Below are 20,446 nucleotides of genomic sequence, written 5' to 3'. Positions count from 1 at the left end.
TATGCCACCCCCAGCATTTTGGCGCTGCAGGTGGTTGCCTGGTTTGTCTAACGGAAGCACCTGAATGAAGGCTTATAGCGCCATTTACCAGCCCCGGTTCTAACTGCGCTGGAAGTATGAAGGAGCAGGAAGAGAAACAAGAAAGAAAGAAAAAGAAAATTGGTGTGATATCCTTAGGTAAAAAGTTCCCACGGACTTTTGCCTCAGTGCACAGTTTGAAGATTGTCCCCTGGGTTGCCTCATCATGTTGATTTTATTGCTGTAAATTGCAATTAAACCCAAAATTTCCAGAAGGCCTAAATTGGGGGAGGGGGGGCAAGAATTTGTACTTTTTATTTGCATGGTTTGCAGTTTTTGACGCTTCCACATCAAGAAGTGAATTGCCGGTTCTCTTTTTGTGCTTTGTCCACAACCTGCCCAGCCCTAATTACTAATGCTCTGTTGCACTCTCTTGTCTGGACGTTGAAGTCTGATACTTAGACATTCTCCTATTGTGGGGGAGCTTTGCATAGAGAGTGGCTGCAGATTAGGTGAGCCCGATTCTTTCCCATGGACTAGAAGCAGATTCTGCTCTATAAATGAATGAGTGCTCTTGGGCGCACGGGTGATCATTACAGATAAGGCGCCTGTTGTTTTTTCAGGAAAAATAACACATTTCCCAGTGATGTAGCTACTGTATGTTATTTGAATAAAGCCCTGACATACACAAACAAGGTTATGCAGTAAAACACGTTCGAGGTTCCTCCTCCTGATCATTACTGCCCTAAACTCCTGTCCGTCAGCCCGTAATTTTTATTTCTGACTGGTGCAGTGGGATTCACTCCCCACCGCTGCCAATTGAGTTTTCAGGTTACATCTAAAGAATATACAAGAGATATATTTATCTGCTCTTCTCCAGTGTGTGCAAATGTATTCATTGGGGATAACCTGAAAACCAGAATGGGTGGGGGCTGAAGTCCTCTTACAAGGGGACTAATGCTGGAATTCCCATTTATATATTCCTCCTTTTCTTATTAAAATGCTTTTTTAATTTTCATGATTGTCATGGGATATACACATTGGGGTAGATTTTCAAACCGCGCGAATTGGCGTACTTTTGCTGGCGCATCAGTCGCCAGCAAAAGTACGTGGGATTTTAGTAGATACGTGCGTAGCCGCGCGTATCCGCTAAAATCCTGGATCGGCGCGCGCAAGGCTATCGATTCTGTATAGCCGGCGCGCGCCGAGCCGCGCAGCCTACCCCCGAGGCCTACCCCCGAGGCCTACCCCCGAGGCCGCTCCGAAATTGGAGCGGCCTCGGAGGGCACTTTCTTTTGCCCTCCCCTCACCTTCCCCTCCCTTCCCCTACCTAACCCACCCGCCCGGCCCTGTCTAAACCCCCCCCCTTACCTTTGTTGGGGGATTTACGCCTCCCGGAGGGAGACGTAAATCCCCGCGCGCCGGGACGCAACCTGGGGGCGGGTACGGAGGGCGCGGCCACGCCCCCGGACCGCCCCGGGCCGTAACTACGCCCCCGGGCCCGCCCCCAAAACGCTGCCGACACGCCCCCAAAACGCCGCGACGACCGGGCCCGCCCCCGACACGCCCCCTCGCCAAACCCCGGGACTTACGCGAGTCCCGGGGTCTGCGCGTGCCGGTAGGCCTATTGAACATAGGTGCACCGGCGCACAGGGCCCTGCTCGCCTAAATCCGCCCGGATTTAGGCGGATTTAGGCGAGCAGAACTCTGAAAATCCGCCCCTTAGTGCTTTGAGTACTTGCCAGGTACAATATATGTTTATCTATCTCATGCATATCCATCATGGTTATCGTGAAAATCTAACTGGCTGTGGGATCCCAGGACCGATTTTGGAGGAAGCCCTGGACTAGACATCAGGATCTTTAGGCAGAGCTTCCCAGACCTGTCTCTGTAACTCCGTGGCTAGTTGCGATTTCAGGATATCCCCAATGACTATGCATGAGATAAATGTTAGTATATGCAAACAATTCTCATGCATGTTCATTGTGGATATCTCGATAACCCGACTGGCTATGGAGTCATGTGGACAGATTTGGAAAGCCCTGCTTTAGGCGGTGTTGGAGTCATTTTTTATTACTTTGGCTGAGGATGTATATAGAGGTTACACTGTATGGATTCAGACTAGTTTGAAGGCCTCAGGCCAACTTCTGAGTGAACTCATATTTACTGTTTTGCACTGTTAAATGCTTACAAACAGGCCAAGAGTCTGTTTGTTTTAGTTATTCCAGTAGGTCTATGATCAGAAAGCAAGCAATTAACTTATACTAAAGCCTGGGAGAGAGAAGGCCTCACAGCTGCACCTGAGATTGATAAGAACTCAGAGGGAGGGAACATCGCTGCTTTTCCCAAGCATTTAGTGTATAAGGAGTAATAACAGAGAGAGAGAGGGAGAGAGAGAGAGGGAGGCAGAGAGTGCTTCTGGACGTGATAGCACAGACCGATCCTTTGGAAAAATATAAGTTTATATATATGTAGCAATTGTTATTATCTACCATTACTTCTTCTGTATGATCTGATTTTATTTGTTCTATCCTCCTATTGCTCAAATAAACTTACTTTCCTAAATACCTGGAACCGTGATGTACTGAATCAAAGTGTATGTGTGGCTATTTGTCTGGGGAACAAGCTTCTGGGTTCAAGCCCCCAGGTATAATCCCTGTAATTGTGTTTATATTGGGTAAACACCCGAGGTAGTCCTGTGTGCATGCAGGTGATAAGCCCCTCAGGTAGCCCCCAGTGAGATTAGCCCCCCAGGTCAGCGCAGAATGCCAGTGTGCACGGTCTGAACCCGGAACAGGCGAGTATTGTATAATAACTCAGCTCTGAAAAGACGCATCCCGGCTCTTTTCCTTGTGATGAACAGCTCTGCAAAATATAGGTGCTTTTTCATACCTCCTGCCTCTGCTGATTAAAGCCATGTGGCTGCCAAACTGCTTCTGAGAACCCGCCATGCTTGTTAGAGGACCCTCTGTAGACTGTTGGCAGCTTAGATAATAAAGCACATTAGTCCAATAAAAGATGGTATGCAGCCCTTTCTTGACACAAGAGAAGAAAACAGTTGTAAAATCATTTTTACAAGAGACTAGCAGAGTACATGAAAGAGTTGCATTTGTCTTTCAAGTTACAGTCTACGTAATCCAAGTTCAGGTGTAGGATAGTGTAGGTGACTGCTAAGACCTGGGGCAGCAAACTATAATCTTAAAAAAAAAAAAAACCCAATTGTTTCTGAATTACTACAGTTGAGAAAAAAATTGGCCTTTTAGAGGCTATCTTGAGCTGGGGATCTGACTTGATTCTCTTCTCAAAAGAAAGAGCTGGTTAAATGCAATACATAAGACAAATGAGCATCCCCAAGAGGACAGAGGTGATATTTGCCAGAAGAAGTGTATGGCTGATGACCCAGAGCAGCTGGAGGAACTGAGAAATGCCTGTGCCTAGTGGGGGCCAGAGGCTGCAATAGCTCCAGGAGGGACAGAAGAGCCAGGTGACACAGGCAGCCCAGCAAGGCCGAGTGCTGCATGTACTCCAGCACTAGGGGTGCCAGCTCTGAGGAGAACCAAAAACCACCTCTTGCACATGTTCTCTTCTCACCACCCTTCTCACCTTGCAACCGCCTCCTCGCTACTTCCCCAGCCTTCACCCCCTCCTCATGCTCCCCCCCCCCCCCCCACCTTTCACCTGCTCCTTGTCTCCCCACAGCATTCATCACCTCCTAGTCACAGCCCACTCCCCAGGATTCACCTGTTCTTCACACCCCTGGCTCTCCTAGCTTTCACCCTTCCTTCTCGTCACCTCCCCTTTCAGTTTTCACCTCTTCCCTGGCGTCTCTCCCCACAAATCACTTACAGCTTGTCTGACATGCTGGGAGGATGAGTCTCTCCTCCTCCTCCTCCTCCTCCTCCTCCTCCTCCTCCTTCTTCTTCTCCTCTCTGTCAGCAGGATTCCCAGAGGGTCTGCTGCAGCCCTCCCACTCCTAGCCCTGCAGCAAAAGGCTGCATATGCAGAGGTGGAGGGAAGAGCAGGGAGGAAGGAGGTGGAAGAGGTGATGTGTTCTATGCACGATGTTCACTTAAAGGCATTTTTAATAAGGTTGTTAGCAAAGGTCATGGAGCATGAGGGCGTGCCCTGGGGAATGGTAAGGAAGTTCGCTGACTGTTAAGATTCTGTGGGCGAGTCGTTCTGGGATAGGGCCTAGCTAGGCTTAAATAATCGGTTTACAACCATCTAGAATGTGACATGGCGACAGAGGTTTGAACCTCAGGGGAGTCTGACAGCCTCACAGCCCAAGTTCCAGTCCTCAGTGAGCCCCTTGGTGCAACAGGATGGCAAAGCTCGACCCTCCTGCAGGCCCCAGCTCTGATGATCCAGCGTCCTGGCTTGACTGGCATCATGGGCTTGCCAGGTACAGGATGGCAACCAAGCTGCAAGCATAGGACGGGACTGTGCCATTGTACACACTCACTTACACTACGGAGCCTGGGTTGAGGGACACAGGAAAAGGTATGAGAAGGTACTGGAGTACTTTAACTGTAACCCCAAGCACAAAGTATTTCATGAGAGGGCAAGGTTCCACCAGCGATCTCAGCTGAAGAGGGCACCAATGAAAGCTTTCACTAGGCAGCTGTGTGAGCTCCAAGCACACAGTGGGTAGAGGAAGTTTTGGCAAAACTGAGCCTCGGAGCAGGAAACAAAGCCAGAGCAAGCTTCAGTACCAAGCAAGCAGGCGAAGCACTGCCTTCTAGAGGGAACTGAGAAAATAAACACAGCCCCCCCCCCCCCCCCCAACCAAAGGCAGGATGAGCTGTGGAGTTTCAATGCATGGATCAGATGATGGCACAGGGAAGGTGGGCTTTAGATTTGTAATGATCATTTTGGGAAGAGCTCCAGAGTGGAACCCGGCTGCTGGTGCTAACATGGAAAAAGAGCAATTTTTAAAAACTGAATCATGGTGAAAATCCGACCTAGAGCGCCAAAGCTTTAGAGGAGGCAAAATCCTGCCATCACAAGGCCTAGTGGGGTGCCGTGTCAGAGCTAATACTGCCCAATAAGGGAGCACTTTGTTGGACCCACTGCCGCTGATAGGACGGAGCGCGGTGCTGGAGCTGCCACCAATAGGTAAGCTGGGGGAGGAGGGTGCATGACCAAAAGTTCACCTAGGGTGCCAAAATACTCTTACACCGGCCCTGCACTTTCTAGCAGGGCTCAACCAGTTTAGAAGGTAGACTCACAAACTATTCACCAGCAACTACAACTATTGTGGGCTTTGTAACTCCAGAAAGGCAAAAAGGTTCCGGCTGAAGGGGGGTCCTGATTCCCAGACTCCTAAAGTGATTCCTGGAAAGAGGTGTAGGATGCGCTGGAGGTTTTCATATCTGCATGCACGGTTTTCCAACAAACATCTCTCCAAAGGCAAAAACAGGTGCAAAGCTCACAGGGCCCTTGGAACCCATGAGCACATTTCAAAGAGGAAGTTCATGCAGACTTTCCTTTTGAAATTAGGCAGGCTTTGTTTGAGAGTTGCCCCGTTTGTGGAGACCAGGAAATGTTACAGTATTATAGAGGTAACCAACCAAGTGGAAAATTGCAGGATTACGGCCAGCCCAGAAAGGTTATATTTAAAACTCAAATTCACTTCCCAACCAGGAAACAAGACTTAGAAAAATGCCTAATTATATGGCACCGGGACAGCTGAATGATACATGAATATGTCTTTTTTTATTTTGGGGGTTTTTTTTTCAGTAAAACCACGCCATTGTGAATTCTTGACATCATGGAATCTGTCATTTTGTTAACATTTCTCTTTTTAAAAGACTCTGTCACTCTGGCCTGTTTTCTAGACTTGTGCCTTATGCTCTCACTGGTCACCTGTGAGATTTCAAGTGGAGATGGGGAAGATAATCTCCACATAAAAAATAGTGGGAACTTGGCTCAGGAGCTGGGGAACAAGAACAGAAGCCATGAGGTCTGTCTTGTTTTGCAACTTTTATGCTCTGAAAACAGCTCAAATTTATTTAACTGCTCCCTTGCCCAGCCTTCCCTCTTTTTCCCTGGCTATACTTAAGCTCCACCCTTGGAACAACCCCACCCTTGGATAAAATTTAGCCAATGAGAAGGGGATATGTTTAATTCCAGAGTTTTTTTCTCTGGGTAACTTAGATTTTTTCTGAAAAAATGAAGACCTCTGACACTTAACTGCGCTACACAGCAGTGCATCATGGGACATTGGTAAAGTTCTCAGAACATGCACATGTGACACTAGAAATTAACCTTATCATAGAGCTCCATGCCTGAGACTGATCCAGTTCTGGTTTTCTACCCACTGCATGTATGAATAAAGGGCAAAAATAATAAATCTAATGTAATATGTGATAACATACCGCTAGTGAGGAGAAAGTGGGATGTGCTTTCATTGCAAACGAAAAAGGAAAAAAAACAACATTTCCTGTTTCGTTTCATTTTTGAAATGAAAGAAAAATGAACAAACTTTAGTTCATTTGTGTTCTATTTGGAAACAGCCTCCCCCTCTCCACCTGACTAAACAAGCCTAAAAAATATTTTAAAGCCCAGTTTCCATTCCCCCAAGATACCTCACCCCAGTTTACCCTCATGCCTATAGTCCAAAGCGGGCAGGACTGATCCCCAGATGCTCCTGCCCTGCCGGTGCCGTATTTCAAAATGGCATTGGCTGACCTACGGCTGGCATCTTTGTGAAATACGGCACCGGCTTTGGATCATGGACAAGTGGATAAACTGCGAGGGGGGTGGGGAGATGGTCTAGGTATGGTCTGGAGTGAAGTGGGATGCGGAACAAGGCCAGGGTCTTTTTTTTTGTTTGTTTTTTAATATTTGCAGCATGGAATTTTAATTTTTAATGTAGTTCATGCTATTATAAAATAGCGTACACCAAAACAAAATGAAATAAAACAAAATATATATTTTTTAATGAAATGAAACAAAAGCCTCCTCTACCAACAGAACAAAACAAATCAAAAATTCCTGCACACCCTAGTGCGAGACTACCCACAGAAGACCAGTAAACAGCGTAACATTCAGCAAGAGTTTAACCAATGGCCAATGGCCGGCCCGCTGTACCCGGGATCGCGGGCCGGCCATTGGCCGGCATGCGTAACTTCTTCAACAAAGGTAAGGGGGGTTCTAGGTAGGGTTGGGGGGTGGGTTAGGTAGGGGAAGGGAGGGGAAGGTGCGGGGGGACGGAAGGAAAGTTCCCTCCGAGGCTGCTTCGATTTCGGAGCGGCCTCGGAGGGAACGGAGGCAGGCTGTGCGACTCGGCGTGCGCAAGTTGCACAATTGTGCACCCCCTTGCGCGTGCTGACCCTGGATTTTATAACATGCGCACGGCTGCACGCGCATGTTATAAAATCGGGCATAGATTTGTTCGCACCGGGTTGCACGAACAAATCTGTGCCCGCGCGCAGGTTTTAAAATCTGCCCCTTAATGTATTGGGAGGAGTAAAGTTAAAGAGAGGAGCATATCTACATATGGCAAGTGCCTCCTTGGACTCTGAACTGTGGACAGAAGGCTTGGAGGAAGAGAGAGTATTCATAGAGCAAAACAAACCCCTGTAACTAATTGCTTTGCAGCAAAGACAGATGTCTGATAGGTGAGTGCAAATATTTTCTTCCTGTCTCTTGCATGGCATTTTTCTGCCATGGATCATCAGCATCTTTATTCAACCCATGATATTGGATCATGGGGTCTATGGGTTATAATGTAGAACCTCCTGGCCCTTCCTAAGTGAATAATGAAAGGCAATATTTGTTAAGCAATTCCACTTTTTCTTCAACAGCCTCTACATATTCTTCCCCTTCACCTCTGAGTCTTATAGTGCCACTTTTGCACTTCTTCCTATCACTAACATATTTAAAAAAAAAAGGTCTTGCCCCCACCTCCATTTTACCATATCAGTTATTTTTTATTCTATTTGCATCTTTGCTTTCCTGGGTACTTTCTCAGCTTATCTTAGCCTCTCCAGATATTTACAAAATTTATAACCCATTCTAGTCAATTGCCTGTCTTCCTCTTTCTGCAATCTCCTATCTCATTTCCTGGGTGCTTCTATGCATGACCCCTTCTTTGGTGTATTAATTCCAGATTGTATATTTCAGTGGCATCCTGAGCAGAAAGAAGCTGGTTCTAAAAGCAGCTCAGAGCTCTGATTGGGTCTGAGCATTGCCAAAGATGAGTAACAACCTTTGATTTTAGGTAGACCTACTTTTGATGTCAAAGGCAAGATAAAGTTTGGCTTCCATTTGACTAACATGCTTGAGTGGTGTGCATAAAACAACAGTAGCTGGAGGACAAAAGTACTGTGCTGCCTATGTGTAATTTCCAGGGAAAAAGGGAGCGGCCCTCTTCTGTATGACGCTGTTAAAGTTTATAAATTAGCAAGCCCATGAAACACTCAGGAGCAGTTGCTAATGACAGCTTCTGTGGACGCTATGATGTCTGAGCATTGCAAATCAATTACATTTAAAAATACAAACATATCTGGTTTGTAAACAGTAGGTGGAGAATTAGGAGGTGAGAAGAAAATGCTAACATCCTTTTGCATTGATGGGATACATGATCATTAGAAGGAAGCCTTAATTGTGGAAGTTTGTATAGGTGGTTCCTAACTAGGATTTTTTTTTTTAAATTTAGAGAATGGACATGATACAGTGATTCAGCCTGTATCCTGATCCATAGGATTGTCAGAATAGCAGTGAAAGAGGTGCATGGGGCATTGCTAGGGACCAGAGTTCCCCTTTGCCTGGGGAGACTGCTAGTCCCATACCGGAAGGCCAACAAAGCCCATATTTACCAGCCTCTGAGTCAACAGAAGACATGAACCTCGTGGAGAGTGAGAGCTGTCAAAGCTCCCCACACCTCTATCAAGACTTCTCTGTGTTAACTGGTAAGACAGAGCAATCCTAGACATGACAATGACTTTGGCACTAGTACTAGATAGACTGCATACGTAATTAATACTTTCTTTGCAAGAGGAGTATCCTGTTTCATGGTAACCTGCAGGTGCATGTTGTTTAAAGAAATGAAGACATGGATATTTAAGCAAATTATACAAAAATGACATTTATGTCTTGTCCTTTGCATTTTGAAGTTGGAAAGGAGTTGGAATTTAGTGCTCTGATATCATATGGGGGCCTCAATGTAACTCAACTTTTCCCAAGAATTAGCTTACTGGCCAAATTTCTGATGTCTTTGGTAGAACATGAGATGCTTTTAGCATGCAAATGGTACCTTTACAACAGAAAAATTTCAGAAATCTCTGGTTCCTGCCATATGCAGATACTTCAGAGGACAGCGTATTTGGCCTCATGCAGTGGCTTATTATCCTGGAATTTAGGCTCAGTCCTCGTTTTCTATAGCCTTTGCTAATTTATATATTTATTTTATAAACATTTGCTATTCTGCCTTTTTCTAGAATAGTCTCAAGGTGGATTGCAATTAAAATTACAATTCAAAATCAATGCATTCTGGCCTAGGTCATCTTGCAAAAGCAGATTAAAATGGGTTGAGATGGCAGTTATTAAACAGGACTGGATTCAGGTCTTCTGAGGGCATGAAGTTCCAGTAGGTTGGTAACTCTGCAAGTATCTTCCTCCAGTTGTCTAGCAGAGTGGCATGAAAAGCTCAGCCTTCCAGGTTTTCCATCCTGTTCTCCCAGGGAGCAAATGATCCATGAGTGTTCTGGTGGATATTGGATAATAGGCTGATGACCCTTGAAGATTTGTTACTCAAGTCACGGCAGCTCTGCTGCCACCAAAGGTTTTGATGTGAGGGAAAGTGGTGGAGGTGGTGGGGTGACAGCAAGCCCAAGAGAGCTTACAGAGCTTCAGGAGAAAGGCTGATTCCTGATTAAACTGTTCCCATTGTTTTCCAGGTTCAGAGATTAACAGCAAAATTCCTCTGAAACAGTACGTTGGTGTGAAGGTGAGATTGCCAGTGAGAGAGTTGCTCAGGAGAATCCGCAGTGGTAGAGAAACAGACACAAATGCCATTCAGGTCAGTATCTCCTGTATAATGTTTTTCATCTGCATGCATCTCATGTGCACCCACATGCCGGTTTGATGCACCCATGGTCATTGGTCATAATTTCAGTGGCTAGGGAGAGAGAGGATGCTACCATCAATTTTGCATCCTGGTTCATGCCAGCAACGAGTGAGAGAGCTGTCTGACCCTTGCCTGTTCTACTTCCGGTGTTTCCAGGACTCCCGCAGCCCCCGACGTGGATTACCGGGGCTTCCTCATTTAAGACATGCCATGCACCTAAGGGGCGCGCCCCCAGGAGATGAATCGCTGGAGGATTTTCCATAGGTTTCCTGCATCAGCATGGGCAAGAATCACTCTGTCAGAGTCCTGCCACCAGGACCGGCTCCCTCTTCTCTACAAACTCAGCCATAGATTCCTTTGCTGTTCAGGGAGGTTTACCCAGTAATAATCAGGCTGCTATTAACCCTATCAGTGTGGAGTATTTTGTCTCCTTTCTCCACCCTAAGCCAGTTTCTCCTGTTTCTGGGACTGGAGCCGAAGGTGGCCTCGGGATATCTAACCCTATTTCCCCCACTGGTGGGCCTTTCCCAGTTATTGGGCACTCCAGAGATGGGGACTGCCTCAAGGAGAGATTTGTTCACTCTAAATAGGCCTGAAGTAATAACTGTTGAACTTCTTTCAGTGCTTTGGGCAGCTATTACAAAGATAGAGCAATCCTTATCCAGCAGGATGGATTCTGTGCTAACAAACTAAGGAACTTTATCATCCACTGTAAATAATCACACTCTAACACTTAAGGATTTGGGGGATAAATTTCAGAATTTGGAAGAAAAGTGTACAGTTTTACAGAACTGTAATTCATTTTTAATTGTGGATAATCTGATGTTACATTCAAAATTGGAAAATCTTTCAAATGTGTCTCGTAAGCAAAATCTTCGTTTAAATTAATTTTCCTAAATGCCCTCTTATTTCTCCTATTGAAATGCTTAAACAATTTTTTCTTGATTTTTTAAAGTTTTCCCAATATTCAGTACCTAGGTTTGAAAAGGCTTACTATTTACCAGAATGAGGGCGAACTGCCACAATGGAGAGTCAGTCTATAGCTAATCATGCTACAGCTGCAGAGTTTGATTTGACAGCTTATCTAGAAAATATACAGCTAAAATCTTTAGAGATTGTAACCCTAGTGGTGACCTTTGCTGAAGAGACGAATAAATATTTAACCTTTAGGTTGTTTTTTGCAAACCGAGAAGCTATGTTTATAGGTAAAATGATCTCTATTTTTCCAGATTTTACTAGGGATATAAGAACATAAGACTTGCCATACTGGTTCTGCCCAAGAGTTCATCAAACCCAGTATCCTGTTTCCAACAGTGGCCAATCCAGGTCACAAGTACCTGGCAGGATCCCAAGGGCCAGATAAATTCTAAGCTGCTTGTTGCAAGAATAAGCAGTGGATTTCTGCAACTCCACCTTAATAATGGTTTATGGACTTTCCTCCAGGAACTTGTCCAAACCATTTTTAAATGCAGCTTGAATAATAGCTTTCACTATATCCTCTGGCAATGAATTGAGTAAAAAAATATTTTCTCTTATTAGTTTTAAATATATTACCTAATAACTTCATTGTGTACCCTCTGGTCTTTATACTTTTTGAAAGAGTAAACAACTGATTAACATTTACTCGTTCCATTCCACTCATTATTTTATAGACCTCTATCATATCTCGCCTCAGGTATCTCTTCTCCAAGCTGAAGAGTCCTAACCTCTTTAGCCTTTCTTCATAGGGGAATAATTCCATCCCCTTTACATTTTGGTCGCCCTTCTCTGCTCCTTTTTTAATTCTGCTACATCTTTCTTGAGATGTGGTGACCAGAACTGAGCACAATACTCAAGTTGAGGTCGCACCATAAAGCGATACAGGAGTATTATGATATTCTCTGTTTTATTCTCCATTCCTTTCCTAATAATTCCTAGTATTCTATTTGCTTTCTTGGCTGCTTCTGTAATCACTGAACAGAAGATTTCAATGTATTTTCAATGATGACATCTAAATCCTTTTCCTGAATGGTGACTCCTAATGTAGAATCTTGCATTGTGTACCCATAATTTAGACACAGTCTAAAAGGAAGTTATTTCTTGCTTTGAGGCGTGGGGTATTAGCTTTAAAGTCTCAATTCCTTTTAAATTTTACATGTAAATGTCATATTAAACTCCAGGGAGTTAAGTATATTTTCTATGATTTTGCTCAATTTCAGGTAGATCTTAAAAGCGTTGTTCATGGAAAACGGCCCCATACATGCAAATTTTAAGAAACCGGGAAGTATGTGCATGCATACCTGTGCGTGCGTCAAGGATAAGAAGGCAGAAAATGGGCGGGGCATGGGCATTCTTGGGTGGGGCCAAGATGAGCCATGTTATCTGCATAACTGAAAACCAGAGGGGGGAAAGGCAGGGGGAGAGAGAGAGAGAAGGTGAGAGAATCTGACACTCTACAGATCTCCCCCTGTAAGAGGGGCACTTTCAACTCAGGGTGGGTTTTGGGGGGTTGATGTTAATTTGGTCTGCTTAGGGCCCAAGGGTCTGGAGACTCTTGTAACACTGACCCCCCCAAAACCCACCCTGGGTTAAAAGTGCCCAGCAGCTTGCTTCCATGTGTCAAATTGTATCTCTGACATAGTCAGTCTCTCTCTCTCCCTCCCCCTCCCTCACTCCTCCTCCTCCCGCTCCCTCCCTCCTCTTCCCAGTCACTTGTGCATAAAGGCATGCACTCCTTTTAAAATTTACCTGTTAGAGACTTTCTTGCTTCTGATTAAAGACCTGAAGATAATATTGTCTGGGTTTTTTTATTATTACTATTTGCTTTTCCTAAATTTCTCTATTAGCAAACCTCTCTCTCCTCATTAGTGGACTAAGTTTATATCAATATATATGGATGTACTCTAATTGCTTGACCTTGGTTAAGAGGCTTATGTTTTACATGTTGAGATGTGTTCTTCGATCAAGAATTCTTGATTGTATTATTATGAAAATTTAATTTAAAAAAAAATTCCAGCGGCTTTCTACATCAAGCAATGCATTTTTTTTATGGCATTCAGTCATTACCACACATGTAACTACAATGCAGCAAAAATGTGAATTATATTCTGCTCATCGGTTCTAAGATTCAAAAGAGAATATGGTACCAACCCACCAAAATAAAATTGGTTTAAAATAAGAGTAGCACATTGCCTGAAGCAGGGACCGGAAACTTGCATCTTGAAACATTCAAGTCATGTTCATGCTAAGCTGTTGTCATAATTTTCTATTCAATTACTTTGTATGCAAACTTTACTCCCAATGCAGCAAGGAGTTTTGTGCACAGAAAATGTGTGCATTGAAAAATACTTGCTGCCCTTGCATGGAAATCCCATGCGAATGAAGGCATTCGTATTCAACCCTCCCCAAAGCAGAGAGGTGCGCTGGTTTGACTCATTTTTTCTTAACACTGGTTTGAGGTGGAGTAAAGTTTCTAGCGCTGTTAGTCTATGGACAGAAGCAAGAGTTCCAATACCGGGATCTGTAGGTGGTATTTTATACACATCGAATACCCCATCTCCCATACAAGAAACAGCTGTATTTCCAATTAACAATTGTCAAACAAAATCTTTTTATTCTTCACTGACTGCACATTGCACTACTTCTGTAATATGTTTTTTGTTGACCCATTTAAACCTTATCGCACAGTGGGCCGGATTTTAAAAGGGTTACGCACATAAGGTACACGCGTAACCCTTTTAAAACGCCCCTGCGCGCACCGAGCCTATATTGCATAGGCTTCCGGTGCGCGCAAAGCCCTGGGACGCGCGTAAGTCCCGGGGCTTTCTTGGGGTGGGCATGTCGGGGGGGCGTGATGCGGTCGGCGCGTCATCGGGGACGTGTCGAGGGGGCGTGACGCGTTCAGCGCATCATCCGGGGGCGGTGCCATGGGCGTGGTTTCGGCCCGGGGGCGTTCCAGGGGCGTGGCCGCGGCCTCCAGACCAGCCCCCGGACCGGAACATGGAGCACAGCAGCCGGCCCGGTGCGCGCAAAGTTACGCCTGCTTCGAGCAGGCGTAACTTTCATGATAGAGGTGGGGGGGGGGTTAGATAGGGCCGAGGGGGTGGGTTAGGTAGGGGAAGGGAGGGGAAGGTGGGGGGAAGGTGGGGGGAGGCGGAAGGAAAGTTCCCTCCGAGGCCACTCCGATTTCGGAGCGGCCTTGGAAGGAACGGGCAGCGCGCACAGGGCTCGGCGCGCGCAAGTTGCACAAATGTGCACCCCCTTGCGCGCGCCGACCCCAGATTTTATAAGATACACGCGGCAACGCACATATCTTATAAAATCCGGCGTACTTTTGTTCGTGCCTGGTGCGCGAACAAAAGTACGTGCGCACACTATGTTTTAAAATGTACCCCAATGCTTTTTCATAAAAATATACATCCTTCTCTATATTTAAATCACACATACACTCCAAACATGTTTTGCTCACAGGCTAATGCTATGCTAATTCATCGGGAGTTAAAAAATGCATGCAAACCAGAAAATGTTTGCAAAGAAAAGGTTTAACATATAGAAAATCATGATTTATGTGCATAAATCATATTTTCTATGCCGAAAGCTTTTTTTTTGTGCTCATAAATTATATTCTATGCCTTTTTTGGAACACATTTTCTGGTTGGAGCACATTTTTTAACCCCTGGTGCATTAGCATGTCACTAGCTTGCTGCATCAGGAGTTAAACAAAATATTAGCTTGTGCAATAAGAAACTGCATTGAATTTCGGCGCACGGTTTTAACGCTCAGCTGATTACATTAGCCCCTCAGTTACTGCTTAGTGTGTGTAACTTTCTGCAGCTAATGCCATCTGATAAGGGCAAAGGTTTTCTCTTATAGTATCAGCTGCTTGTTGCAGCTTGAATCCACCCTGAGCTTTATGCTCCGCTCCCACAGCTCAGGGACAGTATAAGTAAAAATAAAAAACAGATTTTAATAAAAAGAAAACCCCGCATGGGTATGAAATGGGAGTCTCAAAAGAGCCATGTGTAGACTGCCTCCCATTTTGGTGACTTATGTCTGGAAAGAGACTTCAGTGCTACCCTTTTAAGTCCATTCTGTCTATGTCAGACAAATGCATTCTGGAATGCCAACCATTACAACTGTTATCATTAGGGCAATGAGGCTCTCTTGAACTGGAGTTGTTTAAATCCTATTTCTTGGTGGAGGTTAATCACCCCTGGTGCGTTTGTTGCTTAAGCATTTTAGAATACGCATGAAAATGTCTAACATTATTCCTCATCCTTTCCATAACCAAGCTGACCATTGCATTCTTTCCATCTCTTTAGGGAGCAATCAAGGAGGTGTCATCCAAGGGTTCTTTGGGTATGTACTTGAATGCAAATAACAGTATTTTGGGAGAGAAAGTTCCTATATCTAACATGTCTTCCAATAAGGTCTGTGTGTATCACAAGATCAAATCCCAGCATGGTCATTTGAATTTCCAAGGTAGACAAGGATATACATGGGTTCTGTATTTGCAAAACACTTTCCACAAAGATTTTTTTTATATTTTGTTTTGTCTCCTACTAGCTCTTCCTTTCTCCTTGTTGTTCAGCTCAGTCAGAACCAATGCTGGGATTCTTGCACCATTCACACTTACCTGAGGATTTATCCTCGATTTTAATAGATCCACGCACCCCAGGGCCGATGCGTCCCATTAGGTGAACTAGGCGGTCGCCTAGGGTGCCTAACACCCTTGCACCAGCCCTGACTCATCCACTCTTTCTATTTATTGCAGTAATGGTCCTGAAGCTGGGAGCCATGCACCAGGGTATTACCCTGCTCTCTCCTCCCCTCCTTCCAGGAGCTGTGAACAATTCCTCCACAGCATCCTTGGCCCCAGCCCCAGTCAACCCAGGGGGCCAAAGACCCAATCCAGGAATCAAATCTTGGGATCTTCCACATGGAAGCATGCCGCCGGGCACCGCCACGGAGCCACTGGGTCAGCCTGCTTTGAACAAAGCTACTGTGCAAGAACCACAGCGTTATTACCTTCCTGTGAATCTGGAACACTATTTCCTAATGAGAATAATGTCAGAAGGAATTATAGGCTCCACATTTGTCCAATAGGAGTTGCATAACGACTTGGATTCTTCCCCACTCTCCCCCCACAAGAGGTTGTGGGCACTGCCTCTGCAGGATCCTCACCCCCTGCCTGGCCTGGGAGCAGAAGTTCTAAACCAGGAACTGAACCCAGGTGCTGGGTAAGTGCTTCACATTGCATTTCAGTGAGGGGGGTCACCACCAACAATGTAAGCACAAGTTATTGGCACACAATGTCGCATAATATGATAGAACACATCAACATTTCATTGAGTAAGGTGGAGGTTCCCTGTGACTGATTACATGTATCATGTGTCATGGTGATACCCTGTGATGCATGAAAAAAAAAAAAAACCTGTGCCCTTACTTCTTCCTGCCATTCAGGCCGATACTGTAAGGTCTACAGGAAAACGAAGGCTCGGTGTTGAGCGCCCACTTTCCTACGCGAGCCCAGCCACCTCTCCTGGGCGTGTGATACTATATGTAAATGAGGGGTCGTGCTAAAAAAGGAGGCGTCAGGGGCAATAGCGCGCCCCTAGTAACTCCTTAGCAACTGGCGCCCAGGAGAGGTCAGCTGTCTGCGGGTTAGGAAAGCGGACGCTCAGCTTTACGAGCGTCCGTTTTCCTTACCAGTGCAGAGCCACGGGTTAGGAAAATGGTCGCTCGTAAAATTGAGCATCCGTTTTCCTGGCTGACCCTCCGGCACATTTTTTATTTTATTTTTTATCTTTTTATTTTTTTTTTTAATTTTGGTTCCTCCAACTTAATATCTCTACGCTATTAAGTCGGAGGATGTACAGAAAAGCAGTATTTTCTGTACTCCCTGGAAAGGGAGCAGCTGCAGCTATCAGCGTCTGTTCCACTCTTCGGTCCTGCAGTGGCCTCGTCCCCCTGTATGGGAAGCAGAGCCCAAGAGCAGAACAGATACTGACGCAGTCGTGTCCCCCCCCCCCACCACCTCATTTATATTCACATCTGCAGCTGCTCTCCTCCCAGAGCTCGGGCCTTGAGAATAGACCCAATTGGAAAAAGGTTCTGCAGGGCGAGACAGGGCCAGGCAAGGCAGAGGATGGGATTTAGGTAAAGTATCTGCTGGCTGTGGTGCAGGGTGCAATGCAACCGTAGAGCAGGTCTCGCTTCCTCTCCATCCTTCTGCAATCACTGTTGCTCCATGGGCCAGTGCCTGTCCGTGGACCAGTGGTTGAGAAACACTGGTCTAGAACACTCACAGCAAAACAGACGTATTCTTTTATTCCATCACATCATCACATTACCTTGTGTTTCTATCCTACAGTGAAAAGCAGCTCCCTTCCTTATTCAAGAAAGCAACAGAAACCCGTAAGTAGTATCCTTTGCTCTAGAGTAGCTCTTTAAACATGTTAGCTATGTGGCAGGAAGTAAGATACTAGAGTAGCTCTTTAAACATGTTAGCTATGTGGCAGGAAGTAAGATACCCATTCTATTTTTTTTTTCTCATAGAGCAAGAAAAAGGCAAAGCAAGTTCTGAAGAGCCTAGAAGATCTGGACATCCTAGCTGAAATACTGAAGGATGACTTGAACCAGACTAACCTGTGCCATGAACCTCCAAGCCCACAGTGTTGCTCTGACAGCTGTTTCTTGGGACATCCTGGAGAAGGTAACAGCAGAGAATTGAAGAAAAGCCATCTGGAAGCAAACCAAAATGTGTCAGCGGTACAATCCTGTTCATTCTTCACCAAGCTCCACACATCATTGGCTCCTCCTCTGGTATCCTTGTCTTTATTGAATTGCAAGGCAACAGACCTACCAGCCTCAAACCTACTGGAGTCCTCCTGCCTTTATAGAAGAGGAAGCACTGAAAGCAGTGGCCAACCCCAAGATACGCTGATCCGCTCTACCAGGGACCTCCCTGAGCTTGCCTCAAGGGATGTCCTGCACCAGAGCCCGCCTCCGGAGATTTCTGATGTGGGTAGAGAAGCCACCCTCAACTGCCCAAACCCTGCGATAGGTTTAGAGTCATCAGCACCAGGGTCAGCTCCCACAGACCCCAATCTCTCTGCCCTCTCATTCTTTCAATTCCAACTCCAGAGGGAGGAGAGTCTTCTTGGAAAAATCCCATTGGAAACATTAACTGCTTCAGATGACAACGGCAACTGGTATGCTGTTTTCTCAGAGAGTTTATGGTTTGAGAGATTCAGTTTCGCCTGTGGTGTTTGGGGAAATGATGACCGGAAGGCCCTGTAAGTTGGTTAACATGGACCTTCTGAGAGAAGTCAGTTTGTCAAAGTAAGACCTTCCTAATCCGGGGATGACACAGGCCAGAAAGAAGCGCCAGCTCATCGCTCCACTTTTAGTTCTGCATAGGGATATAGAAACTGGTCCAAGGACAAGCAGAGAGTCAGCAGTAGAGACAGGACTAGAACCCAGCCCCACAGTCTCACCTTTAGAACCATGAGTCACAACCCTATCCTGGAGGCACACCCTAACTAGTCTGGTTTTCAGGATATCCATAATGAATTTGTATGAGACACAGTTACATACATTAGAGATCCACTGAATTTTTAAATAAAATAAATACAAATAAGTATGTTAGCAGGCCTGGTGCAACCGGGTGTGCATACCGTGCATTTGCATGGGGCAGCACACCCAGGGGGCAGCAGCAGCAGGAACTCAACCCGCCAGTGGATGAAGAAGAGGAGAGGTTGCTATGCAACCGGTAGAGCCCAACCCACCGTCAGCCAAAGAAGAAGAGATGCTATGTGGCTGCGCTGGAGCCCAACCTGCCAGCAGCTGAAAAAGATGAAAGGCAGCGGCACTGCTGACTGCCATGGTACAGCCTACCTGTGTATGTGTGTCTGTGTGAAAAAGGAAGCCTACCTGCATGTGTGTGTGCTTGTATGAAAAAGGAAGCCTGCCTGAATGTGTATGTGTAAATGGAGGCCTGACTGGAGTGTGTGTGTGTGTGTGTGTGTGTGTGTGTATGTGTGTGTATGAATGGGAGCCTGCCTGGGATATATATGTGTGTGTGTGTATGTGTGTGTGTGTGTGTGTGTACGTGTATGTGTCAAAGGAAACCTGCCTGGGATGTGTGTGTATGTGAAAGAGAACCTGCCTGGAATGTGTGTGTATATGTATGTGTGTGTGTGTGTGTGTGTGTTTGTGTATGTGAGTGAATGGGAGCCTGCCTGGGATATCTGTGTGTGTGTGTGTGTGTGTGTGTGTGTGTGTGTGTGTGTGTGTGTGTCAATGGGAGCCTGCCTGGAATGTGTGTGCATGTCAATGGTAGTCTGCCTGGGATGTTAGAACATAAGAACATAAAGTTATGCCATACTGGGTCAGACCAAGGGACAATCAAGCCCAGTATCCTGTTTCCAACAGTGACCAATCCAAGTCACAAGTACCTGAAAAGTACCCAAACATTAAATAGATCCCATGCTGCTAATGCTGGTTATTCCCTATTGATTAATAGCAGTTTATGGACTTCTCCTCCAGGAACTTATCCAAATTTATTTTTACCCAGCTACATTAAGAAAATAAGAGCATAAGAAATTGCCATGTTGGGTCAGACCAAGGGTCCATCAAGCCCAGCATCCTGTTTCCAAAAGAGGCCAAACCAGGCCACAAGAACCTGGCAATTATCCAGACACTAAGAAGATCCCATGCTACTGATGCAAATAATACCAGGGGCTATTCCCTAAGTAAACTTGATTAATAGTCGTTAATGGACTTCTCCTCCAAGAACTTATCCAAACCTTTTTTGAACCAGCTACACTAACTGCACTAACCACATCCTCTGGCAACAAATTCCAGAGCTTAATTGTGCGTTGAGAGAAAAAGAATTTTCTCCAATTAGTCTTAAATGTGCTACTTGCTAACTTCATGGAATGCCCCTAGTCCTTCGATTGTTCAAAAGTGTAAATAACCAATTCACACCTACTCGTTCAAGACCTCTCATGATCTTAAAGACCTCTATCATATCCCCCCTCAGCCGTCTCTTCTCCAAGCTGAACAGCCCTAACCTCTTCAGCCTTTCCTCATAGGGGAGTTGTTCCATCCCCTTTATCATTTTGGTTGCCCTTCTCTGTACCTTCTCCATCGCAACTATATCCTTTTTGAGATGCGGCGACCAGAATTGTACACAGTATTCAAGGTTCGGTCTCACCATGGAGCGATACAGAGGCATTATGACATTTTCCGTTTTATTAAATATTCCCTTCCTAATAATTCCTAACATTCTGTTTGCTTTTTTGACTGCTGCAGCACACTGAGCCGACGATTTTAAAGTATTATCCACTATGATGCCTAGATCTTTTTCCTGGG

At 45.4% G+C, this 20,446-nt stretch overlaps 1 protein-coding gene across 1 annotated transcript; it reads left to right on the top strand.

Annotated features, from left to right (window-relative positions):
• Positions 1 to 116: 116 nt before the first annotated feature.
• On the top strand, positions 117 to 18,370 carry LOC115074310. The gene is made up of 5 exons (XM_029573634.1): positions 117 to 177; positions 9,921 to 10,042; positions 15,391 to 15,427; positions 17,442 to 17,485; positions 17,627 to 18,370. Exons 1-5 carry the CDS (start codon positions 117 to 119, stop codon positions 18,368 to 18,370), a joined length of 1,008 nt encoding a protein of 335 aa, XP_029429494.1.
• The last annotated feature ends 2,076 nt before the right edge of the window (positions 18,371 to 20,446 follow it).

The sequence above is a fragment of the Rhinatrema bivittatum genome, chromosome 12, assembly GCF_901001135.1.
Source record: "Rhinatrema bivittatum chromosome 12, aRhiBiv1.1, whole genome shotgun sequence".
Classification (NCBI taxonomy): domain Eukaryota; kingdom Metazoa; phylum Chordata; class Amphibia; order Gymnophiona; family Rhinatrematidae; genus Rhinatrema; species Rhinatrema bivittatum.
This window is presented reverse-complemented; position numbering and strand designations above follow the sequence as displayed.